This window comes from Choristoneura fumiferana, chromosome 2, assembly GCF_025370935.1.
Source record: "Choristoneura fumiferana chromosome 2, NRCan_CFum_1, whole genome shotgun sequence".
NCBI lineage: Eukaryota > Metazoa > Arthropoda > Insecta > Lepidoptera > Tortricidae > Choristoneura > Choristoneura fumiferana.
The window spans coordinates 13,689,280-13,707,558 of NC_133473.1; the positions used below are offsets into that span (position 1 = coordinate 13,689,280).

Consider the following 18,279-nt stretch of genomic DNA (forward strand, 5'->3'; position numbering starts at 1 on the left):
AATGTTGAGCCCATATAGGGAACTGAAAGTCTGAACACGATCCAACAGTCTCTGTAAGTCACTCAAGGAGCTGGCAAGCAGTATCGTGTCGTCCGCATACCGGATATAAGGGATCTCCCGTTGATAACAATACCCTCCGACGCATCTTCAAGTGCTTGGGCGAAAATCTCTTCTGCGTAGATGTTAAAAAGAAGCGGTGATAAAACACAACACTGCCGCACACTCAGCCTAATTTTAACAGAGTCCGTGAGTTGGTTTTCAACTCGAACGTTCGGCGACTGCTGCCAGTACAAGTTTTTGATTATAGCGACGTCTTTGCCATCGAGGCCCTTCCTGCGTAAGATATGAATCAGTACGTCATGTTTCACACGTCACATTTCATTTGGTGCTTATGGGACCTAATTGAAAGCATTCCTGGACGAACCAAAAAACAATTTTTCTAATCGGTTCATAAATGACGGAGTTCTGAGGTAACAAACATAAAATTTAAATAACCGAATTGAGAAAATCTTCCTTTTTTTGAAGTTGGTTAAAAACCGCATCCTTCTACGTTAAGCCGTTTCTGCAATTAGCGTGAGCAAACGCACAGGCAAACAATAATTCTTAAAAAAACATCAACAGTTTTTTTTTCAAATATTTGCAATGTACAGACATCGACTTGTTACTATCTATGTATAGAAAATGAAAAATCATGACGGGTTTGGCCATTCTCTTGGTAACATATATTCTGTAAAAAATATTGCTTAAATATCCTTTCAGCAAATGTTGTTTAAGTATATTTATATAGATATTATATTATTCAGCTCAACAGTACGATGGTCTAGTTTCAATCACAAGCGGTCCACTTAGTTAGGATCTCCTAGAAGTCACCTAACACCCATCGCCGCGGAACTAAAAACTTTATCCCCACGCAAGTCGCAATGAAAGCGAAAAAGACGTCGATTGGCTCGGCTCAGCAGGCCGAATAGTCTTTTTCGCTCATATTACATGGACATAAATATTTTTTGATCGGCTTAAGCCGATCCAACGTGTCTAGATGTGGGGAGACCCTTAATACCTACTCAACTTTTGATAAGTCGGATGTGTCATTTGTACTTGAAAGTGATACAGTACAGTGCGCATGCACCGAAGTAGCCGTCAATTTTCCTTATAGATAGTAACTCGACCCATTTGGTTTATCATCATTATCAACAAGCCTGGTTTTTCATTAAAATAGGATATAACTATTATCTTGACGTAACTACCATACATTCCTAGAAATTGCAATCGTATTGCGAGAGTTATATCCACACATGAGTTTACAGTGACCGTACTCGATAGCGACGGCGTAAATTATTTGTAGTACTATGTATGTACCTACAGCTATACACCGTGTGTCTCTCTCGGAATAATAATACTCGTAGGTAAATAATAACAACCAGTCAAGCGTGAGTTGGTTTTAGGAAAAAATAACTTGAATAATACCTACCTAATCACCAAGGACCGGAATTTTCATAGCAAAAATCAAATGTCAAGAGGGATTGACCATTGTGTTTTATCGACTTTCGATGTTTAATTGTCAGTTAGCACAATATGTTTTAGGTAATGAAATCAGACCTGTAATTATTGAGGCCTTTGTCCTGCAGTGCGACACTATAGGCTACAAAAAAAAAACCTGTGTGTTTGATACAATTTAAACATAAAACTGAAACGGAAATGTTAAACATTGTAACTGACGATAGACTAACCTTCATTCAAAGTAACAGAATCGAAATCTATATCTGTACTAATTATATTTTCTTCATCTTGTCGTGTAGTTACAAAGAATTGGCATTATTTTCTGTACACTGCCACCATTTAAACTAAGAGAAGTTCGAGAATAATTTTAAATTAAGAGAAGATATTACCTACTTTATCCATTTTTTGTTAATCGTTTTTCTTTTACAATTAACCATTTTGGTTAACACGTTACGGGACCCTAATAAAATAATACTTATGAAAACTCCAGCGACATCAAATGTAACGTGAAGTGATGTTTAAAATAACGATATGCAAGTGGTTTATCAAAGAGGTCAAATGTTACAGAATAATGTTAAAAGTCGGTAACATGCGAAAAATCGGTAATGGAATAGTCGATAAAACACAATGGTCAATCCCTCTTGATATTTGATTTTTTCTATGAGAATTCCGCTCCTTGCTAATCTAAACACCTAGGTATTCCTTAAGTACTTCTGTCTGTGGTAATTTGTAAAGGTTGCCTGGAAGAGATCGCATTTTATTATACAAATCGATAGGATTACTGTTCAGAATAAAATTTATCTAATAAACTTTGGGGTCTGTTTGCCCCGCGTTGCATGGCTAGCCATTAGGAGTGGACCTATAGTAGTCTACCTATGGGCTTCTATCACTCCTCCTGGCTCGTGCTGAGGCACCGACTTCAAACTAGTACCTATAGGTTAAGGATAAATAAAAAGAGGGTTTATTATTTTTTCCTTTTCCGTTTTTTTTGTGATTTATAAATAGTCCCATTAAATTACGTACTTAGATATGTTGGTGACTACGTGCGGTGGTGAATGGATATGAGGATATTTACTCACGTACACATACTTATTGCTTTGCTTTAGCATATTGCTTATCTTTAATAATGCGAATATCATATTGACGCAGAGAGAAATGCAAATTCAACTGATATTTTTAATGGATTTGGTTAATGATAGTTAATATTTAAGTAAGTAAATTAATATTTCAGTGGGAATAATTGCGTTTCAACAACATCTTTCGTCATGTCACGTGTTTCCACAATAAGTAGGTAAGTGTTATTTCATAAACATTCCTATAAAATTTATAATCCATCTATCACTGACAATTTTAAGTTATAAGACACTATGAAATGTAAGTGGCAGATATAGAAACAATCTAGTTAGATATTATGTACTAAAAGTATCGTAAACAGGCCAGCCCACTTGGGGTCTCCCCACATCTATCGACGCGGAAGGGGCTTAAGCCGACCAAGAAACGCTTTATTTCCACGCAATAACAGCGAAAAAGACGTCTTTCCCGTCGGTAAACGTCGTTTCGCGTCAGCTGAGCCGATCGTCGTCTTTTTCGCTCTTAATGCGTGAATACAACGTGGATAAGAGTTTTTTGATCGGCTAAAGCCGATTTTACGTCGATAGGTTTTGGGAAGACTCTTAATTAATCAAGACGCGTACCTACCAGCGAAACGGAACCAACATAATATACTCTTAATATGAAATTACATTCATCATCATCATCAGCCGAAAGACGTCCACTGCTGGACGACAGAAAGAAGAAAAAAAACGTGACAACATAGAAAAAAGACTAAAATTGAAATAAATATGCCTTCAGAGTTCTAAGCCCCATCCCATTGGTTCCCCATTCCAAACCCGCATCCAACTGGGTCCTGCAACTTTCACCAGATCGTCGGCCCATCTTGTTGGGGGCCTTCCCAATTGCTTAGGGCATCACGTCTTGGGGTAAACCTTAAGCAGCACCAAAAAAAATTTGCTAGCACATAAAATCTAAAGCTGGTTCCGGCTACTTATGGATATGTCTGTGTCAATGAATTCAGTTCTCCTGATCTCATTTCTGATTCATTCACGCAGGGAAACTCTGAGCATATTATAGCTCGCTCCATACCATACCTAAGCAAAGCAACCACTTCTCAGACTGTTCCTTATGTCATCACTGGTAACACACACTAGTCAAAGACTTTCATCTTGAGACACTGGCGGCGGTGTTTTGAGCGTGAAAATCAGTATCGATGATTCTGCCAATGTTGAGATCTTTATTTTTCATTTAACCCTTGTTCCTAAACCTACCTACCATACTTTTCCCACAATAAATTAGTTTTTCGTTGGTGCCCCATGCAGTGCACCGGCCCGGCCCAAAAATTACTCTCGTCCCGTCCCCTACCCCTTGAGGCCCTCTAATAGAGGCGATGCAGTTAATGGACTCTTTTAATGAATTTAAAAAGTTGGAAAACCCCCGACTTGGTCACTCCAAAGTTCAATATCTCAAAAACGGCTGAACCGATTTTGATGAAAGATGTCTAAGAACCATCGCTAGAAAACCTACTTTCAAATAAAAAAACCGCATTCAAATCAGTCCACCCGTTTAAGAGCTATGATGCCACATATAGACAGATGCACAGACAGACACACATAGCGGTCAAACTTTATAACACCCCTCTTTTTGCGTCGGGGGTTAAAAATCATCAAAACACAAATCATATCATGCCTAGTAAATAATTATATTTCGAAAACCCTTGCAACAGATAATTTTATTAACCCCCGACGCACAAAGAGAGGTGTTATTATAATAATAGGTAATTTACGTGAAAACTGATATTAAAAGAAATAGCCTGTCATTAATCTGACAAAAAGATTCAGTCAGTCAGTCCGTTCGTGACAAAAAAAAGATGTTCCTTGAAAGTGGTTATCAAAACATGATTAAGTAATAGTTACTTATTACACCTTCGATTGGGTTACTTACTAAGAAAAGTGTCACGTGCTAAGTTGTGCATTTGTGCACAGGCTTACTGATTGTGTTCTATTCTACTTAGGTTCTAGGTACTTAATAGAAGAAAAAGGAATTGAAATCGGAAGGCTAGGATGCAACAAAATGTACCACTATCGTACCGACCAACGGTTCAGCAAGAACGCCCGGTCAGCAAGCGACACGTGTTTAGTCAGTAAGTTTAGTGTAGGTACCTAATGTTTAGTTAGAATTTTCGTTTGCGTGGTGCATTCAGCCAGTAGTACATTTTTTGCCGTTAAATAAAATCATTTGAAGATTTTAATCACTGAAACGATGTTCGAGTCGTACGTAGTCACCAGCATTAATATCTGCCACAGCAGAGCTTGCAAAAATATCTGACACGTCCTTCTGGCCCTAGAAATTGAGTCGTATCAGATATTTATGCACGCTTCTTGTGTCAGATATTGGTGCTGGTGACTGTACCTAGTGTACCTATAGTCCATTCAGGATAACATTGGACTCTAGAATGTCACATAAGAAGGGGTTCTAAACATTTTTTGTGAAGTCTTAATAATGATGATTCATTATGATGAATAAAAGAAGTAACAAGATGAAGTAGTTATTTTGTTTAGTTTGTAAGTAGATTAATTAATACGTAATGTACTTACAAATAACACACTATTAATACGTAATTTGTTAAATAATATTAATTCGATTTATATGTATTTATACATAATTTGAATAACTGTTTCGTGGACTCATCCGGTCTTCCCTGTTTAAAAATATTCTGCTCGTAGTTACTGCTATGAAGTTCAAGCTTTTTTCAATTCCAAATTTCATTAAATTTGGTGCAGTGCTTTAGATGTGAAAAGTATATGATTAATACAATACATTTATACAGATAGTGGTTTGGATAATGGTTTATGAATAAATTATTATTATTATAGATAGTACAAAGTACAAGTCCTGGGGAAGGACATGGAATAGTTTTTATCCCGAAAAATTGCATAGTTCCCGCGGGATGGCAATAAACGGATTCTACGTTAACGAAGTCGCGGGCAACAGTTATTTAATGAATAATTAAAAGTAATATTGACGTCTCCGATAATTTAATTAGAATTAAGTTTAGACCGTATACCAAAAAAATTCAATTTTTTTTAATGACTTCCTAAAGCGTGCATTATAAAGAACCTATTTTCCTTCTGTCCATTCCTATATTGAATAGACTGTAGTCGCCATTAACAAATTGTCAATAAAAAAAAAATATTTAGTAATATTCAATTTATTTTCTGAATTATGTAACTACTTACTAATTACGTGTTTAAGTCACCCAGATTATAATTAAACGCGTAAGACCAAATACTCACACAATTGACACTTACAACCCACACAGTAACTGGTACAAACATTTATTTAAATACGACCGATCAACTTTTGCTTAAACTCGTGCTAGACGAAACTTATAAATATTCTATTTAAATAACAACGCACTGGAAAAACAAATCACCAAAGTTTCTCCTTTAGCTTCATCCTCAGATCGTGAAAGCACGAAAAAGTATTTCGAATTTACCTGTATTCTAAAATTTTAATTCTGTCACCCTTGTAAAATAAATTATCTGCGTGCATTGAGCATGTTACAAAATAGAAAAATATAGAACACATTTTGTCCTATTCTTAGAACGACACAACTGATGATGTGAACACAAAATATTTGAAATCAAATAGATTTTAAGCCATTTTTGCGGAGGTTTATCTGCCATACTTAGAGTACCTACTATAATAATTTTATTTTCGATAATATTGTAAATATATTAAATTTCAACAGATGTCTAAATGTGGCAGCATATTAATAAACGGCGTCTCTGAGGTCTGAAATTACATAGTCATCTTCTTTTAACAGACTAAAACTCCGCAAGATTAAGAATCAACAATGAATCAATTAGGGATGAATATAAATATTTAGATAAGTTGAAAACGGTGCGTATTACCAGTATTACAATGTCTTGTTCAAATGAAAAATATCCAAGAATTTGTGACCAAATTAAAAATAGGTAAAGACAATACAAATTATAAATTAATTACAAAAATAACGATACGTCTCATTTCCCGTAGCCTGATCAAACAATGCGCTCCCTGAGACATCATCTTAAAAGTAAAATACTAAAAATATAATAATTAACCATGAAACTCAATAATCTACCAACTTCCTACAAGTAAAGTCTCAAGAAAACACTATTGGATACCAGAAAAGAACATAGAACTATGTACTAATATCTAACCGGTAAGATAATGTACTAAATTAAAAGCTTCGTTCGATACATAGGGGCGGAAAAATATGGTCGCATTCAAATTAGGTATAGCAAATTATAGGAAATAGTGTAGGTATCCCATTATTTCAATTACATTTGATCTGGTGTCATCTTAATTTAGAAACTTAATTCTTATTTATTAATTAATGTAGGTACAGTTTTCAATGACTAGTCTGATGCTGAACGGGAAAAAAACTGTCATTCACCGTTGCATATTTTAGTAACTATTACAAAATGAGATTTTACTGCATAACGCAAATAAATGTGAGAAACAAAGGCGTAATGTTGCAAAATTTAAATATACACATATAATATACCCAACCGACACATTTGTACAAAGTCGGCAAATTGGATAACGACTTGTATTCGATTTTGCAAAATATCGTTTAGGCCCGAGCACTTTTTAGTTATAGGCATGAGTATGGTCACGCTCCATTGCTCGACGTGAATAACGACAGACGATATATCGATGTAATCAATAACCCTTTTCCAGGCATAGTGCATATAGTGACCACATAAATGTACACAAATACACCTTGGTACAAAATCAATTGAAATCAGTAAAAATTATAATATAAATTATATTGTTTTTAAATTATCCCTCATAGGCTGCTCATAGGTGAAATTAAAATAGAGAAAACTCGGATCGACATATTGCAGATACATTCACAGACGTAGCTTCAATGTCCTCAGCTACCCAACAGTCACGTACAGCCTGAAGGTCATGAGGACTAATCAACAGCAATTCAGCAATTAGTGGCCTATGCTACTCAAGGCCATTGTTATTTACGCGCGCAAGTATTATATATAATAAATAATACTGAGCGGCAAAAAATCTGGCCCTAGAATGTATGCAGTAATAGGTCATTTTAAATGAAGTGGGGGCAAAACAAAACCTTTTAGCAATGTAGACTTAAAATTCCAAAAAATATGAAGTTATAGGCACAATGAATTTAGTTAAAGTTTATAATTGTTTAGAATATTGAAAAGAATCAATATTGTTTATAAACTCTTAAATAACCATCATGGAGATACAAATATATAAGTTTAATTATTAACAAAACTTATTCTGATTAATAGAAATATTCATATCGTCATGGCCTCTCCTATTTATTAACTATACCCAGAAAAAACGAAAAACTCGTCTAAATACAAAAAACTTGGAGTTATTTGAATGTACATTGAATGTTAAGTACACATTATGTAAGTTTATAATACTTAGGTATAAAACGGTTGCAAAGCCTTTTAAAAAATACCTAACTAATCATTCAGATGTCAACCATCATTGCTTTTAATAGCAAATAGCAAACTGCACTGCACATTCCGAACATTTGAATGTAATAATCATAATATATTATCTTATCAAAGGTTTTTATTTATTCTATTACCTTCATTTAAAATAAAAACATATCCATGCCATGTACACTTCACTATCATCTTATTTATCACATATTAATTAGATTTCTATCCCTCTTCATTATTTGTGCAGTTCATGAAAGATGAGATGTCAAATTTTAATGGTGTATCAATACTTTCCTAAACTTTTAATGACGTAAATTACTTTGAATAAATAACTGATTTTACATACTAGGATTTTACAAGCAAGTTATTTTAATGCAGCAACATTTTGTTATTTTTCTTCAACTTAATGTTTCACACAGTGGATATTGAAAAAAAAAGTCACTGTATTAAATTTAGAAAAAACAAAAATGTTTAGTCAACATTCTTAATAACTCATTATCAGTTTACAACAATCAGACTTGAGTTTAAGTGCTAATTGATTCCACTTAAGTATTTTGTGCACTTATTGCAGTAACAAAAATTAATAGAGTAATATGAAATACTGACATAAAAACAGAATCACACTGTCACTGGGACTTTAACTTCTTTGTTAACTACATAAAATTTGTGTTTTTTGCCTAAAACACCCCATATAACAGCAATGTTCTCAATAACAACATTAAGTGGTATAGTTGCTAGGGCTCCTGCAGCAAATAAAATACACTTAATAGGTCCGTATCTATGTAGGGGGAAGGACTTGATAACACCAAAGATATACATGTATATATTAACAGCTCCTATAAAGCCACATATAAGGTTTAAGAAGTGAGGGCATGGTATTGGACAGAGAGCAGCTAACAGAACATTGCTAGTTGACAGGGGCAGTGTAACCCATGAGTAACATGATATGGCTAGAAAGATCTTATTAATTAATGGTATTTGCTTTGTATGAACCACTAACAGGATACCCTGGATCCATCTTTTTCGCTGCTGCATGAAGTCCCATAATGTGAAGGGTGACTTTTCCCACATTTCACCTTCTACAAAGTTAAATGAATACCCCTCCATGTATGCCTTCATGGCAAAGTAGCAGTCCTCTGCCACTGAACCATCCAGGCCATTGTCAAAAGACACTTTTTTCTCAGCAGCTACCTACAAAACATAATAAAAATAATAATCAAATAATAAACATTTTCACTATATTACCTACTAAAAGTAAGTAGAAACATTCTAAGATACACAATTCGTGCATTGTTAAAATTTAAATCAAAACAAATATAAATTTTAAAACATCTTATTGCCATTGGTCTGAGTGTAATACTTATCTCTTGATTAATTTAGCAAATGACTCATGAATTGCCTTGGGTTTATTTGAGTTACCATTAAGTCTATATAAAAACATGTTTCATCATGGAGCGAGGGAATTTAATAAAGGTATTTGTCATTTAGAGTATTTTTGTAAGTATAACAAAAAAACTTTGGAGGAACTTTGGATGCATACCTGTGTTACTACATAAGAGCCCTTCCAACTGAATAGGGGCTTGTGGAACCAATAAAACTGGAACCTGAGCTTGCCCATGTCATCAGAAACCCTGAAGCTGTCAGCAAGAGTGGTCAGCCAATTGACAATCTGCTCATTGGCATATGTAATGAGCCCTTGCCCAAATTGATGCTGTCCATCCTGCACAAAGTTCAAAATCCCACGAACAGAGTTTTCAGTCAATAATGTCTCTTCATCCAAATGCACAATCCAATCAGTATCTGTTAATATATTGACACTGTCTTCTAAACAATACTGCAATGCTCGGGACTTAAACAAAGCGCCACTTTTTGTCTTGTATTCTGAGGGCACCACCACTTCCCTCACTCTCCTGTGTTTAGGCAGATTTAATGCTTTATCAGTGACAACTTCAATCATAAAGTTCTCCATCCCAACATCAATGCATGTGTTCATATTTCTTGAGACATTAGTCTTCACCAACTTTGGAAAGTCGCCTCTTGTTACAACTCTTATGCAAATGAATGGTGCAAGTAATGGGGATCCTTTTAGCTTCACTTTTCCAGGGAAAGTATTAAAAAACACTAACCCAGCAAAATTGCACAGCACCTGAGGTATTGTTAGCAGAGTAAGCAACCTCAGGATGTATAGGATAATTGTACCATATATTCCATAGGTCTCCCAGGGATCAGGGAAAACAATTTCTTCTTCATTCAAATTAATGGCACCAGCAAATACGAGGAAAAAAAATATGAAGGATAGATATAAAATGCAGTGCAAACAATGTTTTACTCTTCCTCTTAACATTCTGAAACAACAAAACGGCAAATCAGAATCGGTTGATTTCACCGGGGGAAATAAATACATTCACGATATTTTTAGAAGCTATTTTTTTCCATCACAAACATCCATACTTATGAGCACGTCGTGCCTCGATATGTGGGCAGACTAGTTCTTAAATAGTATACTTATGAGGAAACAGACAATGCTCTTGGGTTTTTAATAAACATATTATAAAACTCACCTTGATGCGTTCGTTTGAACACGCTAAATAACTTAACTGTTATAAAATCACTTTTGCTGGACGTGAATATAAGATTATTTATTCACTTATGAAGTACTATCCTAAACTTTCACATCATAATTTTCGCGAATTTCGGAGACACTATTTTCTAATAATACTTGCTTAAATAATACAACCTCTCCGCCCAGCACACACGCCCCTATCTTTTTGTTTCTGTCTGACAGACAGAGACTGACTTGCTTGACTGACATTCATTTGTCAATTGATTCTGATTCACACACACCGCACGACTCTTTTTTTCAGTTAATTTTCGATAGCGCTTATCAAGAAATTCTGATAAATCAGTAAACAAAACATTTATGTTTTTTTTAACATACAGTTACTTTATTTTTCTGACATCATAAAATAATTCTGATCATGTGCGCACTCCCTTTACACCGAATTATCGATTATTCGATTCTTGAGGGGCTACTATGAAACTCGAAGTTCGTATCACACCGTCCCTTTCTTTTGCGTATTAAATGACATAAGCGTCAGCGAGACCACAACATACGAAGTTCGAGTTTTGCACTTCGTAGTATAGGCACAGAATAACTAATAGTACTACCGTATAATTTATGGTATATGGCCTGCAGGGCTACTACGAAACTCGAAGTTCGTATCGTGCCGTCCCTCTGACACTAACACTATTTAATACGCGAGCGAGAGGGACGGTATGATACGAACTTCGAGTTTCGTGTTTCGGAGTAGCCCTGCAGACATGGGACATCCCTATTGTAAAAAAAATGACGTATTGTATTGACGTATAAAAAAATCATTTACGTTTTGATTTGATTCGTCCGCGTAAATATATAATTTTACAGTAGAAATGTATCTTTTCTAGTTATGTTTACCTTAACAGTAGTAAAATGAACTTGTGCAACTGCCAAAATAGTAATTTGCAACGATACCTGATCGAGAATCAGTAAGATGCTGAAGAAAGCCATCATAATAGTGACTAGAAGAGAAAGTGTCTCGTATAGTAAATAACGGGTCGATATGAATATGTCTGTCTCTGATTTATCAGTGGGATGTCGTTTTGCTGATTATTTTGCTATATGTGGTCTTGATTTCGATTCTGGCCTAGAACCTGACAGGCTTTGTGGTCAGTACTAGAATACCATATGTTTTGATTGTTTTTATTGTCAGTGGTAACAGATGATGTCTTTGTTTTAGGTGATAACTTGCATGTGTCTCCTTTGGATCGGTCTTATAAAGGGAAAATACTAGCTCACTACCCTGACAACATACAAAGTAATCCGTTTGATGAACATGCTGTTTGTATGGTAAGGTGTTAATGAATCGTTATTTGCACAACTTATGCAGCAAAAGCCAACCCTGACAAGTTATTTGAGATTGTTTAGTGAGTCTCTGAAATGCAGCTTTTGAATTTTTAAGAAAAGGTTTCAAAGTAGGTAAAAATCTGAATGTAGGTAATGTTCAAAGTAGGTAAACATCTGGTGTATGATTCTTATAAGCGTTTATTTAAATCTATCTACTTTTTGATTGATTTGATTGATTTTTGATTTGATTTTTTTATAGTATTTATGATATGAAGATTGGATGGTGATACAAATACCATCAAGAAAGAGCTGTAAATTAAAAACAATATTTATTTATTTCCACTTCTCGGATGAAGATCCAAGCATTATAACTTATTTTATCACTTATTATATGTAATGCTTATCTTACAATTAAGCGACTGGGACAGATGCTGAAAGTTTATATTTTTATGACCATTAAATTCACTGCAGGACTACTACGAAACTTGAAAGTTGAAGTTCGTATCAAACCGACCCTCTCACTCTCGTATTAAATAGTATAAGTAAAGTGTCAGAGGGTCCGCACAACACAATCTTCGAGTCGAGTTTCTTGTAGCCCTGCTGATCCTAATATAATGAGTTTTGTATATTATTAAACAGAGTTCAAGCTTACAAAATGTTTTGTTGTTCCAGCTTTGTTTACCTGCTGGCCTACAGTTTAGAACTCAAAAACATTCTCTAGAAGCAAAGTTTCACAGTTTTGTTGTGACCCGAGAAAATGCTTCCCGATACTATGGCTTCAGTCTTATATTCTATGAAGAAGTTAGGAACAGGAACATCTGTAGTGCAATGCATACTTTACAGGTCTGTTTTACTAATCAATTAGCATAGGTCTAACCATAACAGTGTACATAACACATATGCTGGTGGTAATGACTGACCTTAAAATGCATACCATGCTATTCAAAAATATGGCTAATGCAGATTTTTTTGAGTGTCTTTATGAGTCACTATTGTTTAGTATATTTCAAAATGTGAGTACCGCTGGCAAACAAGTTATATAGAGAAATTGAAAATGCCTAATATTTTTGTGAATACTTTTATAAAATCTATTATTTTTTATAAAGTTATTATACATAAAGAAAGCAATCACCGCCGTCCATGGTCATCCATAACAAGCCGAGTTACAGATGCATTGCCGCCCTTTAAGAAATGAGTAGGCTCATACCTATACTAGCTCAACTATGCCCTAATACACTAAATATAAAATGCTTTTCAGGCTATGTATATTACTGAGTTATCCAGTGGACAAACACCTCCTGGCCATCGGAAGAGCAATGGAAAAGAAAGCTCTCGGTCCCTACCAAGGTCATTTAAACTGGCTCCACACTCCGGTGCCGCCCTCACTTACTACGATATAGCCAAAGATAAACTTTACGTAGCAAAAAGCATAGCTTTGATTTGCCAATACCCTTATGTGAGGGTTGCACAGTTGTTCTTAGAGAATTTGTATAGGTAAGTAAAAACTCCATTGCTTGTTTATTTAAAAAAAAGTTATATATTAGTAAGTACCAAAATTAAGTCCAACCATAATTTTTGTACAAAAAGTTTTAGCTCAAGAGCAAGTTAATCAAATAAAATAATTAATATTAAACAGAGTATATGGATTAAAACTGAAGGTATCTAGATTTCATACATCAATAATAAATAACCTAACCTAACTGTTGCCTGCTGTTGACTGCTTTGCCTGGTTTTTACTCCAAAAAGAAGGTGGAATGGAATGGAAAATTCCTGTTGAAAAAAAATGTACTTGTGTATTTATTTCTTCCATGTTTATTTACAAGTTTTTGTACTCTAATGACTGGGTTGCACATTGACCCCTAATATAATCCTTATCAATTGTTTATTAAGCCTTATTTACATGATCCAAGTAATTCTCTTGCAACTTACTTTACTTTGAGGCTACAATACAAATAACAGTTTAATGATTCACAGTTATTTGCACTAGATATATTTGCTATCTGTAATTGTATTGCATGCAATTGCATTGAAATATCGGGAACTCAGTAAGGCATTATTCATCCCGGAACAAATATATCTAATATGGAACAAGTATTAGATAGAACTTGGTATTGTAAAACACAATGTGACACACACTTTCTATCGAACCTTGTGAATAATTTAGGTCAAAAAACTCAAATAACCCAGTAGGCATGAACAAAGCTATGCTAAGTCTTACTAACATGATGCGAAAAATATTATTGTAGTCCATTTACATTGCGGGCCTGCTCAGCTATGAATTTATAAGTAATTGATCAACTGTCAATTCATCTCCAGCACTGTTTAACTTTGTGGAGGCAATCTGCAGAATCAATTGCAACCCTGTCATCGTAACTGACATTGGCCCAAGCCTTAAGGCCGCCATCAAAGGGAATAATAATAAGCTTGTGGAGCCTGGCGTAATATATATGATATAAAGAAAATTAAATTTGAACTTTATTTGATTGACATTTGGTTCAAATTGTGAAAATAGAATTTGATGTAAATGAGGCTCAAGTTATAAATATTTTCCAGATCATTACCCAGGCAGCCGGGTCCGGGGCTTAGCCCCGAGTCCTATGTTTACAACCTGCTTTACGAAGTACCGGTACCCTTGCCAGGCCAAGCCTTACGCCTTTACGTGCCACCCTCCGAACCTCACCTAGATCCAATACCAGTTGTAAGTACTTTTTTACTTTAATTATAAGTAAAACCGACGCGATAAGACCGCCTATTGTCTACCCTAAATTTATGTGTCTGTAAATTTATTGTACTGATTTCTGGTGCGCAATAAAGAATATTTGTATTTTCAAAACAATGCTCCATAAAAAAAATTTTTGATCGCAATAATATTAATGCGTCGTTCGTTGCTAAAGGTGCTAAAGGTGAAACATGAGCGGAAGTTGCCATCTTACATATTGTTGTATTTGTATAAAAAGTACAAACAGTTCCCGTACCACCATACATAAATATAGAAATCACTTTTCTAATCTTATTCTAGGTCTCAGTACATTTTTAAATACATTTTTTTTTCTAGAACTGTTGTTAGTACCTACCTAATCTAGTCTACACCTATGGTGCAAAAGATACAGATATGTGCCAAATTAAATTAATATGGCATGGAAAATATTATATTGGCATGTATGGCAATATAATTAATCCGTAAAAAAGGCAAAATTTCAAATTCATGGTAGAATTTAAGGTCTGATAAATTCATAATAGCAAAGTAAAAAAAAGAACTACATAATTTTGGTACCTACCTAGGTAATTGATTTATTTTTCACCAAAATAGTCTGTCAGAAATAAAAAAAAAATTATCAACCCTGCTTACAATAAAATTATTGTGAATATTCCAAGCCTGACTGGTTCACAAGAAAAGCCATTGTTTTCCAGGTGATACGAATGCCAAATGCACCGGAAGAATTGCCGCTGCTCGACTTCCCACTGCGAGTTATGTTCTCAACGCTAGGCGTCGAATGTGTGGTTCAACTGTTCACTTGTGTCTTGCTAGAGCACCAAGTACTTCTCAGATCGAGTGGTGGGTATATTGATTTGGCCTTGGCGGCTGCTTTTAGGAATTAGAGCCAAACTTTTCATCTTTAAAATTAAAAAAATAATTGTTGCAGCGTATATTAGCGTATCACTTATTCTTTTTTTCTTAATGTGATTGAAAACCCTAAAAATTACGTATTCTGAAAAAGTAAAGTACAGTGGAAATATAAGGTACATGTTTGTCTTGTTACAAATGTAGTACATTATATCGGATATTATCGGGTAAGATCGTATTTATCGTGCTCTCGCAATTAGCCTCAGTACCCATTGTACAGCCATTATGAGATTTGACACCAAAATATAAAGTTTCATATCCACTAGGATATGAAAATAATAATTGACACTTCGGGTGCCATCGTATTCCGACTGAGATCCGCATTTTCCCGATCGTCATAGACCTTATTCACTTTAAACAGATAGATATATATAGATCGAGAAGTAAGAGGAGTCAGTAACTTACAATAATCAAATCACAGATAGTGTTTTGTTTTGGTAAGTATAAACCACGTCAGCAACTTAACACTACTTGATTATTTGTCTTTCCAGACTACAGCAAGTTGATGCTAGTAGCCGAGTGCATAGTGTCCCTGCTGTTGCCATTTACCTGGGCCCATGTCTATGTGCCCATACTGCCGGCGCCCTTGTACCACTTCCTTGACGCGCCGGTGCCTTTCGTCATGGGTACAGTACAATGGATTTCACAATTAAATTGTTTAGTAAATAAGAGTGTGTCGCCATGATTTGAGCTATGTGCGGTCATTATTTTGCAAAAAGGGTGAGCTTTTAAGGTCTAGCTAGGTTATCTAATGGGGTTTCTAAATTTTTCAGACTTTCCCCATTCGCTCTGTGGTAAACCAATGTAATTAATTTCAAACTTATGCGTTCTTTCTGGTTCTTATGAATTTTGAGTACCTAGGTAAATATTTTTGTTTAATTTTCAAGATATTGTTGAGGGGTATATGCTTGTTACTTCGCGTTTACCTACATATACAGAAAAACCAGTTTTATTCAATTCATATATTGATTATAATATTTACTTGGTTTACTAATGTTTCGGCGAATAACGTTTGGCAACCTGTTTCATTTCGCAACTTTTCATTTCCCAACTGTTTAATATTTCTGAAACTGTAAATATTTCAGGATTTTTATAAAACTAACCTAACCTAACCCAAAGGGTTCTACACGATGGCCCTGAAATAAATCCTAAAATGTTTACAGTTTTAGAGTTTGCGAAATGAAAAGTTGCGAAATGAAACAGGTTGCCAAACGTTACGTTGCGAAAAGGCAGTACTCGTATTTACTTATTTCGTTATTAATAAACATCATATTTTCACGACCTTCCAGTACCAGTACCGGGGGCTTTTCTGTTTTTTACAGTCGAGTAGACCCTATCCTATTGGAAATTTACCTTATATAGACTAATTATCTGCATTGAAAAAGTATTGTTAAGTTTTAGAGTAGGTAATGCCCGGTTCACATTATTCCAGTAAAATCGTGCCCGTAGCGATAAATTTGCAGGGTCACAATCCAAACGAGTTACAGAAGATCGATCGAGCACCGCAGTCATGCTACTGGAATGGTTTTACTGGAATAGTGTGAATCGGACATGAAGATAATACAATTGCTGTGTCAGTAGTTAAGTTAGTCGAGCAGTCTATCGGTGCAGACTTCTTTTCTATATCTAGAGTCTGTGTGTAAACTTGCGTGTTTTTTGCCAACGGGGCGAGAATACCTACAGTATTCAGGGTACTTACAGGCCGGTTTTATACGCAGGTTTACATGCCGACAGCGGCGCTATGAGCAACGGCGCGCGGCTCGCGCTCGGATCAGAAGCAGCATTATGCTTGGTCGATATAGACAAGCCGGACATACAACTGCCTGAGGAACTTCCAATCTTCCCACATCGGACCCCTTTTGTTGAAGAACTGAACCATATTTTGGATAAACATCAGGTTGGTGACCTAAGGGACCGTGTGGCGGGTTTATGTAATCGCTGTGGTTCTATTTAATTAAAAACAACGAAAAATAAAGGATGCCTGCTGGGTGGGTATTATAATAGAGCATCTTCCGTTAAGCAGCAGATTCTTAAAAAAAAAACAAATACAAAGGATTTTTAGGATAACTACAAAAAATGTTTAATAAAAAGATTTGAGTGTGGTGTGCAGTCCAATATTGTGGATGATACACCTTAAATTTTGGTCTAAGTAACTGTGTAGGATGTATAACATGTACAGTCAAGTGCAAAAATAAGTATCTATTCGAACCACTCAATAATATGTTACCACGATCTTATTGCATCGGAATAAGAGTCTGTGGTACATATTTTTGAAACGCTGGATAAGTTCATATTTTTAAACTTGACTGTACATTGTCTTAATTGAAAGAGGCCAAGTTGTCTAAAGCGCGATCGATCGCGATCTTTCACCATGATTTTTACTACCATCTTTGATGTTTGTAAATAATTAAGTGGGAATGTACTATTTGTACCTATTATCTTGTCTGTTAATTCATTGCACCTTGATCAATTCGTTTTCTTCCTTAATTGTTTAATTAGGGTCGGCGGAATGAGAATTAAACTCGCTAGAGCTCTGAGATATAAGAATTAACTCCAATTAAGCCTGTTAAATTGTGACTATTGCTTGCGTAAAAATTCATGCACTATGCAATATTTTTTTTTCAACTAAATTTCATCATAACTGCACTAAATACCCAGCACAAAGCGGGACTTTGAAATTTGTATGGGGGGAAATGTATGAAAATCCTTTATTGCATGGTTTTAGGTTTTTTTTTTAATTG

General features: G+C 35.1%; 2 protein-coding genes across 5 annotated transcripts in view; one reads left to right on the top strand and one right to left on the bottom strand.

Moving 5' to 3' along the window:
- Window positions 1-5,745: 5,745 nt before the first annotated feature.
- On the bottom strand, window positions 5,746-10,988 carry egh (beta-1,4-mannosyltransferase egh). Its single transcript, XM_074109453.1, has 3 exons — window positions 10,592-10,988; window positions 9,571-10,375; window positions 5,746-9,221 (listed from the first exon to the last, which is right to left on the bottom strand). The coding sequence occupies exons 2-3, from the start codon at window positions 10,372-10,374 to the stop codon at window positions 8,649-8,651; spliced, it is 1,377 nt and encodes a 458-aa protein (XP_073965554.1). The 5' UTR covers window position 10,375; window positions 10,592-10,988; the 3' UTR covers window positions 5,746-8,648.
- A 397-nt stretch (window positions 10,989-11,385) lies between these two features.
- pns (DENN domain containing pinstripe) overlaps window positions 11,386-18,279 on the top strand; it is a 33,535-nt gene continuing 26,641 nt past the window's right edge. For all 4 annotated transcript variants that reach the window (XR_012453121.1, XM_074109460.1, XM_074109469.1 and 1 more), the window contains exons 1-8: window positions 11,386-11,735; window positions 11,807-11,916; window positions 12,586-12,756; window positions 13,172-13,407; window positions 14,467-14,611; window positions 15,325-15,469; window positions 16,030-16,164; window positions 17,257-17,435. Coding sequence is in view for 3 of the 4 variants with exons in the window: in XM_074109460.1 (XP_073965561.1) it covers window positions 11,630-11,735; window positions 11,807-11,916; window positions 12,586-12,756; window positions 13,172-13,407; window positions 14,467-14,611; window positions 15,325-15,469; window positions 16,030-16,164; window positions 17,257-17,435 (1,227 nt within the window). In the remaining variant the exon portion in view is untranslated. The remainder of the gene's footprint in view (window positions 11,736-11,806; window positions 11,917-12,585; window positions 12,757-13,171; window positions 13,408-14,466; window positions 14,612-15,324; window positions 15,470-16,029; window positions 16,165-17,256; window positions 17,436-18,279) is intronic.

Coding starts and splice junctions, on each gene's coding strand:
- egh (XM_074109453.1), bottom strand. CDS start 10,374: ATGTTAAGAGGAAGAGTAAAACATTGTTTGCACTGCATTTTATATCTA. Junction 9,222..9,570: donor GCTCTTATGTAGTAACACAG/GTATGCATCCAA, acceptor TATGTTTTGTAG/GTAGCTGCTGAGAAAAAAGT.